At 36.7% G+C, this 16879-nt stretch overlaps 1 protein-coding gene and 1 long non-coding RNA gene across 5 annotated transcripts in view; one reads left to right on the forward strand and one right to left on the reverse strand.

Moving 5' to 3' along the window:
* Positions 1-16879, forward strand: part of LRRC7 (leucine rich repeat containing 7) — a gene marked incomplete at its 3' end in the record, with an annotated part of 502056 nt that overhangs the window by 480839 nt on the left and 4338 nt on the right. The window contains exon 25 of the mRNA XM_082614056.1: positions 8330-8404. Within this exon, the coding sequence (XP_082470182.1) occupies positions 8330-8404 (75 nt within the window). The remainder of the gene's footprint in view (positions 1-8329; positions 8405-16879) is intronic.
* LOC309800161 overlaps positions 1-16879 on the reverse strand; it is a 163957-nt gene that overhangs the window by 125339 nt on the left and 21739 nt on the right. The window lies entirely within an intron of this gene.

Raw genomic sequence — 16879 nt, forward strand, 5'->3', positions numbered from 1 at the left:
AGCAAAAGCAGTTCTAAGAGGGAAATTTATAGCAATACAATCCCACCTTAAGAAACAGGAAACATCTCGAATAAACAACCTAACCTTGCACCTAAAGCAATTAGAGAAAGAAGAACAAAAACATCCCAAAGTTAGCAGAAGGAAAGAAATCATAAAGATCAGATCAGATATAAATGAAAAAGAAAAGAAGGAAACGATAGCAAAGATCAATAAAACTAAAAGCTGGTTCTTTGAGAAGATAAACAAAATTGATAAACCATTAGCCAGACTCATCAAGAGAAAAAGGGAGAAGACTCAAATCAATAGAATTAGAAATGAAAAAGGAGAAGTAACAACTGACACTGCAGAAATACAAAAGATCATGAGAGATTACTACAAGCAACTCTATGCCAATAAAATGGACAACCTGGAAGAAATGGACAAATTCTTAGAAATGCACAACCTGCCAAGACTGAATCAGGAAGAAATAGAAAATGTGAACAGACCAATCACAAGCACTGAAATTGAAACTGTGATAAAATATCTTCCAACAAACAAAAGCCCAGGACCAGATGGCTTCACAGGTGAATTCTATCAAGCATTTAGAGAAGAGCTAACACCTATCCTTCTCAAACTCTTCCAAAATATAGCAGAGGGAGGAACACTCCCAAACTCATTCTACGAGGCCACCATCACCTTGATACCAAAACCAGACAAGGATGTCACAAAGAAAGAAAACTACAGGCCAATATCACTGATGAACATAGATGCAAAAATCCTCAACAAAATACTAGCAAACAGAATCCAACAGCACATTAAAAGGACCATACACCATGATCAAGTTGGGTTTATTCCAGGAATGCAAGGATTCTTCAATATACGCAAATCAATCAACGTGATACACCATATTAACAAACTGAAGGAGAAAAACCATATGATCATCTCAATAGATGCAGAGAAAGCTTTCGACAAAATTCAACACCCATTTATGATAAAAACCCTCCAGAAAGTAGGCATAGAGGGAACCTTCCTCAACATAATAAAGGCCATATTTGACAAACCCACAGCCAGCATCGTCCTCAATGGTGAAAAACTGAAAGCATTTCCACTAAGATCAGGAACAAGACAAGGTTGCCCACTCTCACCACTCTTATTCAACATAGTTTTGGAAGTTTTAGCCACAGCAATCAGAGAAGAAAAGGAAATAAAAGGAATGCAAATCGGAAAAGAAGAAGTAAAGCTGTCACTGTTTGCAGATGACATGATACTATACATAGAGAATCCTAAAGATGCTACCAGAAAACTACTAGAGCTAATCAATGAATTTGGTAAAGTTGCAAGATACAAAATTAATGCACAGAAATCTCTGGCATTCCTATATACTAATGATGAAAAATCTGAAAGTGAAATCAAGGAAACACTCCCATTTACCATTGCAACAAAAAGAATAAAATATCTAGGAATAAACCTACCTAAGGAGACAAAAGACCTGTATGCAGAAAATTATAAGACACTGATGAAAGAAATTAAAGATGATACAAATAGATGGAGAGATGTACCATGTTCTTGGATTGGAAGAATCAACATTGTGAAAATGACTCTACTACCCAAAGCAATCTACAGATTCAATGCAATCCCTATCAAACTACCACTGGCATTTTTCACAGAACTAGAGCAAAAAATTTCACAATTTGTATGGAAACACAAAAGACCCCGAATAGCCAAAGCAATCTTGAGAACGAAAAATGGAGCTGGAGGAATCAGGCTCCCTGACTTCAGACTATACTACAAAGCTACAGTAATCAAGACAGTATGGTACTGGCACAAAAACAGAAAGATAGATCAATGGAACAGGATAGAAAGCCCAGAGATAAACCCATGGACATATGGTCACCTTATCTTTGATAAAGGAGGCAGGAATATACAGTGGAGAAAGGACAGTCTCTTCAATAAGTGGTGCTGGGAAAACTGGACAGGGACATGTAAAAGTATGAGATTAGATCAGTCCCTAACACCATACACAAAAATAAGCTCAAAATGGATTAAAGACCTAAATGTAAGGCCAGACACTATCAAACTCTTAGAGGAAAACATAGGCAGAACACTCTATGACATAAATCACAGCAAGATCATTTTTGACCCACCTAGAGAAATGGAAATAAAGACAAAAATAAACACATGGGACCTAATGAAACTTCAAAGCTTTTGCACAGCAAAGGAAACCATAAACAAGACCAAAAGACAACCCTCAGAATGGGAGAAAATATTTGCCAATGAAGCAACTGACAAAGGATTAATCTCCAAAATTTATAAGCAGCTCATGCAGCTCAATAACAAAAAAACAAAGAACCCAATCCAAAAATGGGCAGAAGACCTAAATAGACATTTCTCCACAGAAGATATACAGACTGCCAACAAACACATGAAAGGATGCTCAACATCTTTACTCATCAGAGAAATGCAAATCAAAACTACAATGAGATATCATCTCACACCAGTCAGAATGGCCATCATCAAAAAATCTAGAAACAATAAATGCTGGAGAGGGTGTGGAAAAAAGGGAACACTCTTGCACTGCTGGTGGGAATGTGAATTGGTACAGCCACTATGGAGAACGGTATGGAGGTTCCTTAAAAAACTACAAATAGAACTACCATATGACCCAGCAATCCCACTACTGGGCATATACCCTGAGAAAACCATAATTCAAAAAGAGACATGTACCAAAATGTTCATAGCAGCCCTATTTACAATAGCCCGGAGATGGAAACAACCTAAGTGTCCGTCATCGGATGAATGGGTAAAGAAGATGTGGCACATATATACAATGGAATATTACTCAGCCATAAAAAGAAATGAAATTGAGCTATTTGTAGTGAGGTGGATGGACCTAGAGTCTGTCATACAGAGTGAAGTAAGTCAGAAAGAGAAAGACAAATACTGTATGCTGACACATATATATGGAATTTAAGAAAAAAAAATGTCATGAAGAACATAGGGGTAAGACAGGAATAAAGACACAGACCTACTAGAGAATGGACTTGAGGATATGGGGAGGGGGAAGGGTAAGCTGTAACAAAGTGAAAGAGCGGTATGGACATATATACACTACCAAACGTAAGGTAGATAGCTAGTGGGAAGCAGCCGCATAGCACAGGGAGATCAGCTCGGTGCTTTGTGACCGCCTGGAGGGGTGGGATAGGGAGGGTGGGAGGGAGACGCAAAAGGGAGGGGATATGGGAACATATGTATATGTATAACTGATTAAATTTGTTATAAAGCAAAAAAAAAAAGTAAAATTTCTCTTGAAATGGATGGAGTAGGAATTTATGGTTATTTGATTAAAGGAATTATCTAATTGTCAAAAAAAATGTACATTCAGTCAACAATACACAGACTCCCAGAAATTTTTAACTGTTATGGAATAATTGCAATACTGGAGCAATCAATAAAAGGAAAATTACAATTATAATTCCTAACAGGAATACCTCAGAGATATTGGGGTTTGTTTCCAGACCACTGCAATAGGATGAATATTGCAATAAAGCAAGTCCCTCGAAATTTTTGGTTTCTCAGTGCATTTAAAAGTTACATTTACACTATACTGTAGTCTATTAAGTGTGCAGTAGCATTATGTCTAAAAAATGTAGATACCTTAATTCAAAAATACTTTATTGCTAAAAATACTAACCATCATCTAAGTCTTCAGCGAGTCATAGTAGTAACATCAAAGGTCACTGATCACAGACCACCATAACAAACAGAATAATAATGAAAAAGTTTGAAATATTGCAAGAGTCACCAAAATGTGACAGAGAAACATGAAGTGAGCAAACGTTGTTGAAAAAATGGCGCTGATAGACTTGCTTGACAGAAAGTTGCCACAAACCTTCAGTTTTAAAACTGCATTGTCTGCAAAGTGCAATAAAGTGAAGCCCAGTGAAACAAGGTACGCCTGTATAAAGTAATCAAAGCCAAACATAATTTCAACTCTTATATTCAAATTCCCCAAAAGAGAGTAGTGCCTGGTGATCAACACCAAACTATTAAAAAAAAATCGATTTTTTAGTAGTCAATTTGTCATTTCTAACAGGAATCTCAGATAAAAGGAAATAAACTGCTTACTTCTTGGTTGTTTTTATCAAGTCATAAGGGCAGTATCTTGAAAACTGTTTATATACATTTTTCTTTTTGGCTACTAAACAAATCTTTACAATGACATAAAAGAATGGTGCAAGTGTATTTTTTCTGTTAGGATCACTCCATTACGTTGTTACTAAGATATTTGTAATCACATAGCCAATTTCTATGGGTTTAGTCTCCTGTTGCTCCAATGCATTATTTTTTTTAATAGATCCTTATTGGAGTATAATTGCTTCACAATACTGTGTTAGTTTCTGTTGTACAACAAAGTGAATAAGTCATATGCATATGCATACATATATCCCCATATCCCCTCCCTCTTGAGCCTCCCTCCCATCCTCCCTATCCCACCCCTCTAGGTGATCGCAAAGCACTGAGCCGATCTCCGTGTGCTATGCTGCTGCTTCCCACTAGCTAACTATTTTACATTAGGTAGTGTATATAAGTCGATGCTACTCTCACTTCACCCCAGCTTCCCCCTCCCCACCTCACTGTGTCCTCAAGTCCATTCTCTATGTCTATGTCTTTAGTCTTTATTCCTGCCCTGCCACTAGGTTCATCAGTACCTTTTTTTTTTTTTTTTTTTTTTTTTAGATTCCATATATATGTGTTAGCATACGGTATTTGTTTTTCTCTTTCTGACTTACTCTGTATGACAAACTCTAGGTCCATCCACCTCACTACAAATAACTCAATTTCGTTTCTTTTTATGGCTGAGTAATATTCCATTGTATATATGTGCCACATCTTCTTTATCCATTCATCTGTCGATGGACATTTAGATTGCTTCCATGGCCTGGCTGTCATAAATAGTGCTGCGATGAACACTGCGGTATGTCTCTTTTTGAATTATGGTTTTCTCAGAGTACATGCCCAGTTGTGGGATTGCTGGGTCATATGGTAGTTTTATTTTTTACAAATGCAACCAAGTGATTTTTATTTTAATATTTCTTTATTTAAAATTTAATGAAAGAGAGTTTTGGATACCTTTAAACATCTGTGCATAAGATTTTTGTGAAATTTTTAGAGGACTTTGGTCAGTTGTATGATTTCTATCTCTGTCTTTTGAGGCTCAAATTTTTTAGGTTTCTAAAGCAATTCTTCTTTCTGTTCATTTTTTATGGATTTTACAATTCATTGTTTTGTCAGCTAAAGTTCAGTCATACACTGAATCATCATATGCAGCTGCCAATGCCCTCCTGTTTTTCTCTTTCTTTCCTTTCCTTCCCTCTCTCCTTTCCTCCCTCTGCCCTCTCCTTCAGTTTCTAATGGTCATGGGATAAATCTCTTCACTTGCTGCATATAAATTCCTCAGTTGTTAAGGTAGTAAATTGTTCAAAGCTCAAGATTTGTCTCTCAGCAATTAACCTTAAAATATTTTGTTTTCACACTTTGACTCATAGAGAGTAAATCTATTGAAACACCTTTATTCTTGATGTGTCTTCTAATAATCACAGGGATTAAGTAAACACAGTCTACTGTGTATGTGTAATGCTGCTTCTATGAACTGCATCATAGCTTAATATTAACCTTGCTCAATTCATAAAAAGAAATTATTTGCCAATATTTGGCCAAAAAAAAAAAAGTTTCCCCTTGCAAGCTATTGAATCTATGGCTGTGTTTGCTATCTTTATGGGTCAGTTTTTTCTCCAGAAATGCTCTTTGAACTTTTATAATTATATGAAAGCATATGATACCATATTCTATAATATATAACCAATGTGTTCTGAATTGTAATTGTAATTGTAATTGTATGCAATTTTTATCTGAGATATGGCCTTCCTAGAAACCAATTTCTTAGCATCAGCTAGAGCCAAGTTTTTTCAGAATTTTAAAGAAAAGCATATTTCACAAATTGAACTTGTAATTCCCTTAAGACAAGTTCTATTTTGGTGTCTACATTTACAATAGCTGAGACTGTCACAGTCATTCACCTTCATCATTAAAAAGCCATATAAAGTTCCTTTCTCCTCTAAAGTTAGAATGTTAAAAGTTGGTCTTGTAGACTAACTTTCAAGGAATTTGAGTCCTTCAAGGTTTATGTCCAGAGGTGCAGAGACTAGGTAACCAATAAGACAAGGTCAGATTTTAACACTGTGAAAAACCTTCTATACTCATCCATTTTCAAAATTACTTGTGAAAAGTAAAACTTTTAAAAAACCCATTATGGGTACTTTTGGAAAAACTTCATTTATGACTTATATGAAGACTGGTTTAAAAACTGGGGAAGAAACATGAAATGGCAAAAGGTCAAGCCTATTTGTAGCATCCAGCCAGTGCTCTCCAGATTAGCTTTGGTTCAAACCTATGGGGGTCCCTCTGTGATACATGAGTCCATTGTGTCTGTGTCTGTGTCTGTCTCAAGCACACCCAGATATTGGTGTCTGATAGGAGAAAAGACTTGCATTCTTTGGAAAGGACTGCAATACTTGTCTTGTTGCTCTGCTGTGAGATACCTTCTAGAGGTGGTGCTAAGGGAAAACCACTGTGCTGTCAAGCCACTAAGGAACATGAGAGCTGGTGATGAGGTGCAAAACATTAGAGAAACACAGTCAGAAATGCCATAAGCCAGTAACTAGACTCTAGCAGCCATTGTTACAGAGCTGATGTTGGCTTGGAGCTACCAAAGGAAGTAGCCTCTAAAAGTTATTAAGAACCATCAGAAAGCCCTCTTGTTGGGACCTATGTCCATTATTGAGAGTAAACAATAATTGGAGCCATTATCACTGACAGCCCCCACTAGGAAACCACAGATGATACAGGAGAGACTTTCCAGCCCTCTTGCCTTCCCCTTCCCTAAATCAAAGATGCAAATCCTCTTATCTGTTGGGAATTCAAGGTAAAGATAACAAATGTCGGCCTTTCAATGTACTCTAAGACTAAGAATAATGAAGAATTTTCTGACAGTAAATCTGGTACAGTTGGGAGACTCAGAATCTCTTACTGCAGGCTTTGCTGCAAAGAAAGACCCTGGATTGTAGCTCAACCTTCAGACTTTCAATAATTAGAATAACATTTATAGACCCTATACTGAGTGCCACACACACTGCTACAATGAACTTTTTGAAAACAGTGTCAAAGTTTTCATATTTCTCATCAATATTCATCATAACAGAGACCACAAAAATGGGTTCAGAGTTATTTGCTCTCTTTCATATGACAGTGTTTATATGTCAATACATAAATACAGTGAAAAATTAGGGCACTGGCCTTTTCAGGCAGTCTTTGGGGAAACATTCCACCTCCAAAAATAATGAATGCTACAGACCATTATCAAACATAACACTCATTGCTATCTGTTTTGACTAATGTGGCAATATGCTGGCTGATAGGATATATATATAGAGAGAGAGAAAGAGACAGAGAGAAAGAGAAACTATGCCAATGGGCAGTAGCAATTTCTTAGTTGGTAAAATTTATTGATTGAAAACAAATATTAACGCTTTAGAAAACAGCAATAAATGCTTAGGAAGACTCAGGCCACCATAAGAGAAAGCTTCAAAGCAAGTCTCCAGAACAGTGGTTGAACCCCCCAGAGCTTTGTGATGATTGAAATTAAACCTGCTAGAGACATGCCTTTGGTATTCTTTCAGCAGTCAGGTTGTGGAGTGTTGCTAGTTCCTCTCAGCATTGCAATATGGTGGCCACAATTCAGTTCCTATGGTCTGGATTCATACAAAAATTATTAAAACTGTTCCCGTACAATAAGCTGAAGAACGGCAATCAAAATTAACTAGGTAGCACAGACTTTGACTGCCGGGATAAAATAATAGTCAAGGGCTTCCCTGGTGGAGCAGTGGTTAGAGTCCGCCTGCCGAAGCAGGGGACACGGGTTCGTGCCCCGGTCCGGAAAGATCCCACATGCCGCGGAGCAGCTGGGCCCGTGAGCCATGGCCGCTGACCCTGCGCGTCCGGAGCCTGTGCTCCACAACTGGAGAGGCCACAACAGTGAGAGGCCCGCGTACCGCAAAAAAAACAAAAAAACAAAACAAAACAATATGAGCGTTTTTGTGCAAGTAAAAATGTTGCTTTTCTTAAACTTGATTTAGAGGGTGGTGCTTTGCTTAAAATACTATAATAATATTTTAACCTCACATGTGTAAACTTTTTAATCTGTTTTCACTGTTTTCTATGTGAATGAAAAAGTTTTTAAGTAGATCTAGTTCTTGAAAATAGAATCCTAACCTCTGTTACTTCTGACTTATAGGGTATCTTTGTTACTAGGGTTCAGCCTGATGGACCAGCATCCAACCTGCTGCAGCCTGGTGATAAGATCCTTCAGGTAAGACATAAAAAGCAATGCTTTCTAAGGCCAACACTGAAACAAATATGTACCCAAGTTATTAAGCTGAATGACTTGAATTAAGTGATTGAACATAAGCTCCTCTTACATTTCTTATTTGCCTTTATTGTTTTGGGGTTGAGAGGCAGGTCAGAAACCATTTCAGACCTATAGAATCCTATATCCCCATTACCTGGCACATGGCAAGTGTTCTGAATATTTATGTTTAAATGAATGGTGTTATTTTGGGAATGAAAGAAGAATTGATACATACAGGAATCTATGCATAAGTATCAAGTGTAGTAAGAATAATGAAGTACCCAAATAGGGTATCTATGTGACTTTAGATGAGGGAGAAGAGACTGTCCATGTTTAATTTCTCAACAGTAAGCTTATTACTGTTTGAATAATATGAAACACCTGGTTATATCTCTCTACTCTCCCTGCTGAGATGTTTGAACAAAAGTTTAGCTGTATACAAGGTGACTTTTTGCAACCCCTCTAGTTGCAGGGTTAGAATACACTTCTGGCTGTGAAATTCTAGAAGGGTTATATGTGGGTAAATGAGGGTTTAGTATTTCTAGTCCCTGAGATGTATACAGAAACAGCAAAATGCACAGAGAAATGAATTCCCAATGCAAGAAGTAGGAAGGAATTATAAGCCAAATCAGTTAAAAGTCACAAAAACTGCAGAAGAGCTGCACCTGGGTTTTCTCTTCTCTCCACAAATGACTATAAATGATGTAACATTTTATTTTTGCTATAGAAGTTATTTGTATCTAGTATAATAAAATCAAAGTCCATTTTCAGTAAAAGAAAAATGCCCATAGACTTTAATCAAATAAATTGCTATGTTTAGTTTCACTCATACTAGTTAAAAAGGACAAGTGGCCAATTATATTTTCTGAAGGAAATAAAAATTGTTAATTCTAAACTGAAATCATTGCCAACATCAGATGCTAAGAGAGCAAATTATATATTTGTCTCTTTATAATACTGTGGCTCTTAGTTTAAAGAACACTGGGAAAAAATGAGTTTATAACATTGAGTTATCTGTCACTTACAAGATAATTAGAATATATCCTCACTGGAGCAACTTTATTTACAAACCTTTATGAAAGCATACTACCTGGAAAATCAAGGTAAAAGGAAAAAACAAAAACAACGAATGATCTCCCCTTTAAGTGATGGCAGTTATTGGGTTTGATCTAACCCAATAGCAAGTAGCAAAAGAGATATAAAATAGCAAGAGATGTATCTTTCCCAAATTTCCCCCAAACCCAGAATTTGTTATATAAGAGCTATATCTTTTTTTTCCTGTAAATCTTTTTACCCACTTTTCTCTTATTCTGCTATGGTATTATGAGCATGTTATTTGAGTTACATGAAGATGTGTGTATTAAGGGATGATGTTAATTAAAACATATGCACATGATTATTCTGTCATTTTACTATTCATTTTCCTAGAATAGATACTGTAATTCATGTGCATATTCAAATGACTTGCTGTGCTTAGAAAGTCATTTTGGTTTAAGACAGTGTGGCATGAGGAAAGAGCACTGTGCTAGGACAACTGACCCCTCACAGCCTTACCTTCTGTCAAGTCGAATTACAGAAGTGTGAGAGAGAACCAGGGAAAGCACATGGAGCATAAAAAATGTTATTAAATTGAGCTATGTGAATTTTCCGATATCTGACCATTTTTGAAGCAGCAGTTTTGTTGATTTAACATCATAGTTTCTTTTTTCTAATGTTCTTTGCAGTTAAAATATTCATTCTAATTCATTATACAATTTAAAGTATATTTAAATATAGAATATCTATTAATTATAGTTACTCTGTTGAAAAGATGAATAGACTGGAAAAAAAGAATATATTGTACTTGATAGTTAACATGACTCACAGTTGTAGCCTACAGCTCACTTGTAAGTATATTGTATTCTAGTCTATCATGGTAGTCAATACCTATCCTCTTCATTTACCTGCCCCACCCCTTCCCAGGACAAGAGCCTAACTTTGACCGAAGAGAAATTATATTATTTATAATTAGTTTATGACATCCAGTTCTACTTTGCAATAATTTTAAGAGTTTGGAATTTGTAATCCAAAGTATATTCCTTGTCTATGGCTATATCTCAAAGATACCAAAATAGAATAATCAAAGAGATGATAATTCGAACAAACCTGATATGTCGTGCTTTTTTTTAAATAAATTTATTTATTTTATTTATTTATTTTTGGCTGAGTTGGGTCTTTGTTGCTGGGCACGGACTTTTCTCTAGTTGTGGTGGATGGGGATTACTCTTTGTTGTGGCACACGGGCTTCTCACCGCGGTGGCTTCTCTTGCTGCAGAGCATGGGCTCTAGGCGTGCGGGCTTCAGTAGTTGTGGCACACGGGCTCAGTAGTTGTGGCTCGCGGGCTCTAGAGTGCAGGCTCAGTAGTTGTGGTGCACCGGCTTAGCTGCTCCGTGGCATGTGGGATCTTCCCAGACCAGGGATCAAACCCGTGTCCCCTGCATTGGCAGGTGGATTCTTAACCACTGAGCCACAAGGGAAGCCCGCTTTTTTTTTTTTTTTTTTTTTTTTTAGTCTTGAAACACCTTTGTCCTCCAATTCATAGAGACAAGTCGAGAAATCACTGTCAACAAATATGTCTGTCAAGTTTCAGTTAGTTGTTGGTAGGTTGTTTGGGCCAGAGCATGCTATCAAGACAGTTTACTCTTAATGGAGCAGGAATTACTCCAGGCTTAACAGAGAGGAGAGAAAGAGGATGAGTAGGAGGAAGAATACCCATGGGCTAGACTGGCATCTGTCTCCAGGAGCAGAGGTGAGAGCCTTATGCCAGAATGGGTGAGTGTGGAATACAGTGAGAGGGGAGAGGGATCCCAGGTGTGAAGAAAGAAAACCCTAAGATTTTAAAGTTTCTCACTGAGTTAGAGAATTCAACATAGACATGGCTTGGAGTGGGGATGGAGGTGAGGAGGAGATAGTGAGTTACAGCTGTCCATGTTCAGAATGGGAAGAAAAAGTTTAACTTCTCAGAAGTCTAAACAAAATAAATGTCAGTGGATGGCTGGGTCAGTTTTATACAGATACACGGTGCTATATCTGTATACAATCACTGAATCAAACCTTCCTTATCTGAATGGAAGCTTTGTACCTCTTTTAATGACAAGTACGTGTGGTTAGCTGCTAACGGTATTATCTTACTTAGCTAAAGTTTATTTATTCAACAACCTTAAACAAACAAAGTGCTATGAGAAGCCATAATAAGTGTCACAAATTCCATGCAATAAATCTCATGCCTTTTACTCATAAGAGAGACTTTATTTCATACATGTAGTCTTTTACCTAGTTTTTCAGACCACCGAGGGGAAAGCGTCTGGATCCAGGCACATTGCCAGAAGCAAGAAGTCATAGCTGACAGTTTCACTGTCCAGGAAGAGAGAGAAACGTCTTTTAAAAGAAAGAAAAGAAATTCAAAAAGTAAAACAGAGTCATTCAGTATAGAATAGTGTTTCCTAATGGAATCTTTTAAAATATCTTTTTTAAAAAGAGTTCCTTACTCAAATAAGTTCAGAGCCACCTCAGACTCAATCCTTTGTTTCAGAATTTCACAACGTTGTAAGCATATTAAGAACCTGAAAAATCGTACAAAATGATATATCCTAACATATTTAACCATGCAGCCCTCTTGACCAACAACATCAATTAGCCACTTCCACAGAACACTCTTAGGGGAATACCTCTAGTGTAAGAAACTAACTGGGTCCACAGCTTCATTCCAGAGAGTGTTCATGTTCATAATTATTATCATGAGTCACTAAGAATGGGTTAGAGTACATTTATTTCTCTGAATTCTTTAAGATTTCTCCCCCAAAAAGACTACAAAAAGTAAAGAGGAGAAATTTTTGTTATGGTTAAAATGAAGTGTGGGACCCTTAAAGAAATAAAGTATTTGGAAATTTCACTAAAGCATTTCCCAACAAGGCTAAATAAGTTAACACTTTTCTATTGTTGATCTTATTTGGTGGTTGAAAATCAAAAACATTGGGGAGGTTTGGGGAAAGGTGGGGGTGGGGGGGTAGGGGGTGGGGGGGTTCAGCATCATATAACACTTAATGTTCAGAGAAATTATTGCTTATAATGATAAAATACATGTGCAAATATTTTAAAATAGCATTTGGTTAGAAGATAACCAAAAATAATTTTTTAACCGTGTATGATTTTATAAGCCAGTTTCACTGCATACTTTTATCCATATGGTTTGTTCACAGTGTATAAAGTTCAGCACAGATAACTAATTAGAGACGGAGTAAATACTTTTTGTAAATCAAAAAAATAATATTTAGGTACTAAGTGAAACATGAAAAACAATAAAGACAAATTAAGTTCATTAAGCTGGCTCTAACTTCCATAATTTGGCTGAAATAAAAATATCAATTAAGCACCCATCTTGGGTCATTTAGAACACACAACAACCCTGCAAGGTATCTGTGGTTGACAGAGGTTAAATAGTTCATTTGAGCCTCTTCCATTATACAACACTGATTCTCCTGGAGCAAATTTTACTGATAGCATCACATTTTCCATTTCCTGATTTGTCAAATATGCATTAAATGCCCACAAGATACAAAGTGTTATGCCAAGCCGCGTGAACACTGCAACAAGGAAATAGAACTAAGGTTCTACCTTTACACACCTAGCCCAGGAAGTAGACGTGCCCAAAATTACACAGAGCAGAAAATGGAGGAAGAGAGACAGGAAAAAGCTGACTTCAAACATGCAACAAAATCAACTCCCAGTCTGTTTTTTCTTAACAGCAAGCTCTCCACCAAAACAGAGACCAACCTGGCTACAAACAGTTCCCTGAAAATGAGAGGCTGATTTTGCAGTTCCTTTTGTGGTAAAGTACAGAAATAAAGTGCAGCTTGTTGGGGAACTGCTTGCAAACCAAGATAGGTTTTTAGAGATGCTCATTCCACATGCTTCTTTCGAAGAAAACAGGCATTCTAAAGTCAAAGTAGATCAATAAGTAAATATCCTCAGGATTACTATTTATTACCATTTCCATGCCTGACTTTCTATACAAATAATGGACAGATTCTTCAGTTGAGTCTTTTCTATTTTGCCATGTCTTTTTTTGAGCCTGAATTCATGAAACATTCAAGCTGCAGTACATGTGTGAAATTAAGGCAGAAGAGAAATTCTTATTTATGTTTTATTCCATGAATATTTTTTAACATCTTTATTGGAGTATAATTGCTTTACAACAGTGTGTTAGTTTCTGCTTTATAACAAAGTGAATCAGTTATACATATACATATGTCCCCATATCTCATCCTGCTTGCGTCTCCCTCCCTCCCACCCTCCCTATCCCACCCCTCTAGGTGGTCACAAAGTACCGAGCTGATCTCCCTGTGCTATGCGGCTGCTTCCCACTAGCTATATATTTTATGTTTGGTAGTGTATATATGTCCATGCCACTCTCTCACTTTGTCCCAACTTCCCCTTCCCCTTCACCATATCCTCAAGCCCATTCTCTAGTAGGTCTGTGTCTTTATTCCCGTCTTGCCCCTAGGTTCTTCATGACAATTTGTTTTTTCTTTTCCTTTTTTTTTTTAGATTCCATATATATGTGTTAGTATACGGTATTTGTTTTTCTCTTTCTGACTTACTTCACTCTGTATGACAGACTCTAGGTCTATCCATCTCTCTACAAATAACTCAATGTCGTTTCTTTTTATGGCTGAGTAATATTCCATTGTATATATGTGCCACATCTTCTTTATCCATTCATCTGTTGATGGACACTTAGGTTGCTTCCATGTCCTGGCTGTTGTAAATAGAGCTGCAATGAACATTTTGGTATATGACTCTTTTTGAATTATGGCTTCGTCAGGGTATATGCCCAGTAGTGGGATTCCTGGGTCGTATGGTAGTTCTATTTTTAGTTTTTAAGGAACCTCCATACTGTTCTCCATAGTGGCTGTATTAATTTACATTCCCACCAACAGTGCAAGAGGGTTCCCTTTTCTAAACACCCTCTCCAGCATTTATTGTTTGTAGATTTTTGATGATGGTCATTCTGACCAGTGTGAGATGATATCTCATTGTAGTTCTGATTTGCATTTCTCTAATGATTAATGATGTTGAGCATTCTTTCATGTGTTTGTTGGCAATCTGTATATCTTCTTTGGAGAAATGTCTATTTAGGTCTTCTGCCCATTTTTGGATTGGGTTGTTTGTTTTTTTGATATTGAGCTGCATGAGCTGCTTGTAAATTTTGGAGATTAATCCTTTGTCAGTTGCTTCATTTGCAAATATTTTCTCCCATTATGATGGTTGTCTTTTCATCTTGTTTATGGTTTTCTTTGCTGTGCAAAAGCTTTTAAGTTTCATTACGTCCCATTTGTTTATTTTTGTTTTTATTTCCATTTCTCTAGGAGGTGGGTCAAAAAGGATCTCGCTGTGATTTATGTCATAGAGTGTTTTGTCTATGTTTTCCTCTAAGTGTTTGATAGTGTCTGGCCTTACATTTAGGTCTTTAATCCATTTTGAGTTTATTTTTGTGTATGGTGTTAGAGAGTGTTCTAATTTCATTCTTTTATATGTAGCTGTCCAATTATCCCAGCACCACTTATTGAAGAGGCTGTCTTTTCTCCATTGTATATTCTTGCCTCCTTTATCAAAGATAAGGTGATCATATGTGCGTGGGTTTATCTCTGGGCTTTCTATCCTGTTCCATTTATCTATATTTCTGTTTTTGGGCCAGTACCATACTGTCTTGATTACTGTAGATTTGCGGTATAGTCTGAAGTCTGGGAGCCTGCTTCCTCTAGCTCCATTTTTCTTTCCCAAGATTGCTTTGGCTATTCAGGGTCTTTTGTGTTTCCACACAAATTGTGAAATTTTTTGCTCTAGTTCTGTGAAAAATGCCATTGGTAGTTTGATAGGGATTGCATTGAATCTGTAGATTGCTTTGGGTAGTATTGACATTTTCACAGTGTTGATTCTTCCAATCCAAGAACATGGTATATCTCTCCAACTGTTTGAACCATCTTTAATTTCTTTCATCAGTGTCTTATAATTTTCTGCATACAGGTCATTTGTCTCCTTAGGTAGGTTTATTCCCAGATATTTTATTCTTTTTGTTGCAATGGTAAATGGGAGTGTTTTCTTAATTTCACTTTCAGATTTTTCATTTTTAGTGTATATGAATGCAAGAGATCTCTGTGCATTAATTTTGTATCCTGCAATTTTACCAAAATCATTGATTAGCTCTAGTAGTTTTCTGGTGGCATCCTCAGGATTCTCTATGTATAGTATCTTGTCATCTGCAAACAGTGACAGCTTTACTTCTTCTCTTCCGACTTGGATTCCTTTTATTTCTTTTTCTTCTCTGATTGCTGTGGTTAAAACTTCCAAAACTATGTTGAATAAGAGTGGTGAGAGTGGGCAACCTTGTCTTGTTCCTGATCTTAGTGGAAATGCTTTCAGTTTTTCACCATTGAGGAGGATGTTGGCTGTGGGTTTGTCATATATGGCCTTTGTTATGTTGAGGTAAGTTCCCTCTATGCCTACTTTCTGGAGGGTTTTTATCATAAATGGGTGTTGAATTTTGTCGAAAGCTTTCTCTGCATCTATTGAGATGATCATATGGTTTTTCTCCTTCAATTTGTTAATATGGTGGATCACATTGGTTGATTTGCGTATATTGAAGAATCCTTGCATTCTTGGGATAAACCCCACTTGATCATGGTGTATGATCCTTTTAATGTGCTGTTGGATTCTGTTTGCTAGTATTTTGTTGAGGATTTTTGCATCTATGTTCATCAGTGATACTCGCCTGTAGTTTTCTTTCTTTGTGATATCTTTGTCTGGTTTTGTTATCAGGGTGATGGTGGCCTCGTAGAATGAGTTTGGGAGTGTTCCTCCCTCTGCTATATTTTGGAAGAGTTTGAGAAGGATAGGTGTTAGCTCTTGTCTAAATGTTTGATAGAATTCACCTGTGAAGCCATCTGGTCCTGGGCTTTTGTTTGTTGGAAGATTTTTAATCACAGTTTCAATTTCAGTGCTTGTGATTGGTCTGTTCATATTTTCTATTTCTTCTGGGTTCAGTCTTGGAAGGTTGTGCATTTCTAAGAATTTGTCCATTTCTTCCAGGTTGTCCATTTTATTGGTATATAGTTGCTTGTAGTAATCTCTCATGATCCTTTGTATTTCTGCAGTGTTAGTTGTTATTTCTCCTTTTTCATTTCTAATTCTATTGCCATGAATGTTTTTTAATACTACAGTAAAAGCCACTTGAGACTTCAAACTTCCTCACATTTAAAAAGTGCAGTGTAAATTTTTCATTGGAACTCTCTAAGAATTTAAGTTCTGTAGGTCAGATTTTTTGATAGGAAAATTTTTCAAATGACTTGGCATACAGTTATTGGAGTACTGTTTATACAGTATACTCAGCCCTAAAT

This window comes from Mesoplodon mirus (genome assembly GCF_964341445.2).
Source record: "Mesoplodon mirus genome assembly, chromosome: 3".
Lineage (NCBI taxonomy): Eukaryota > Metazoa > Chordata > Mammalia > Artiodactyla > Ziphiidae > Mesoplodon > Mesoplodon mirus.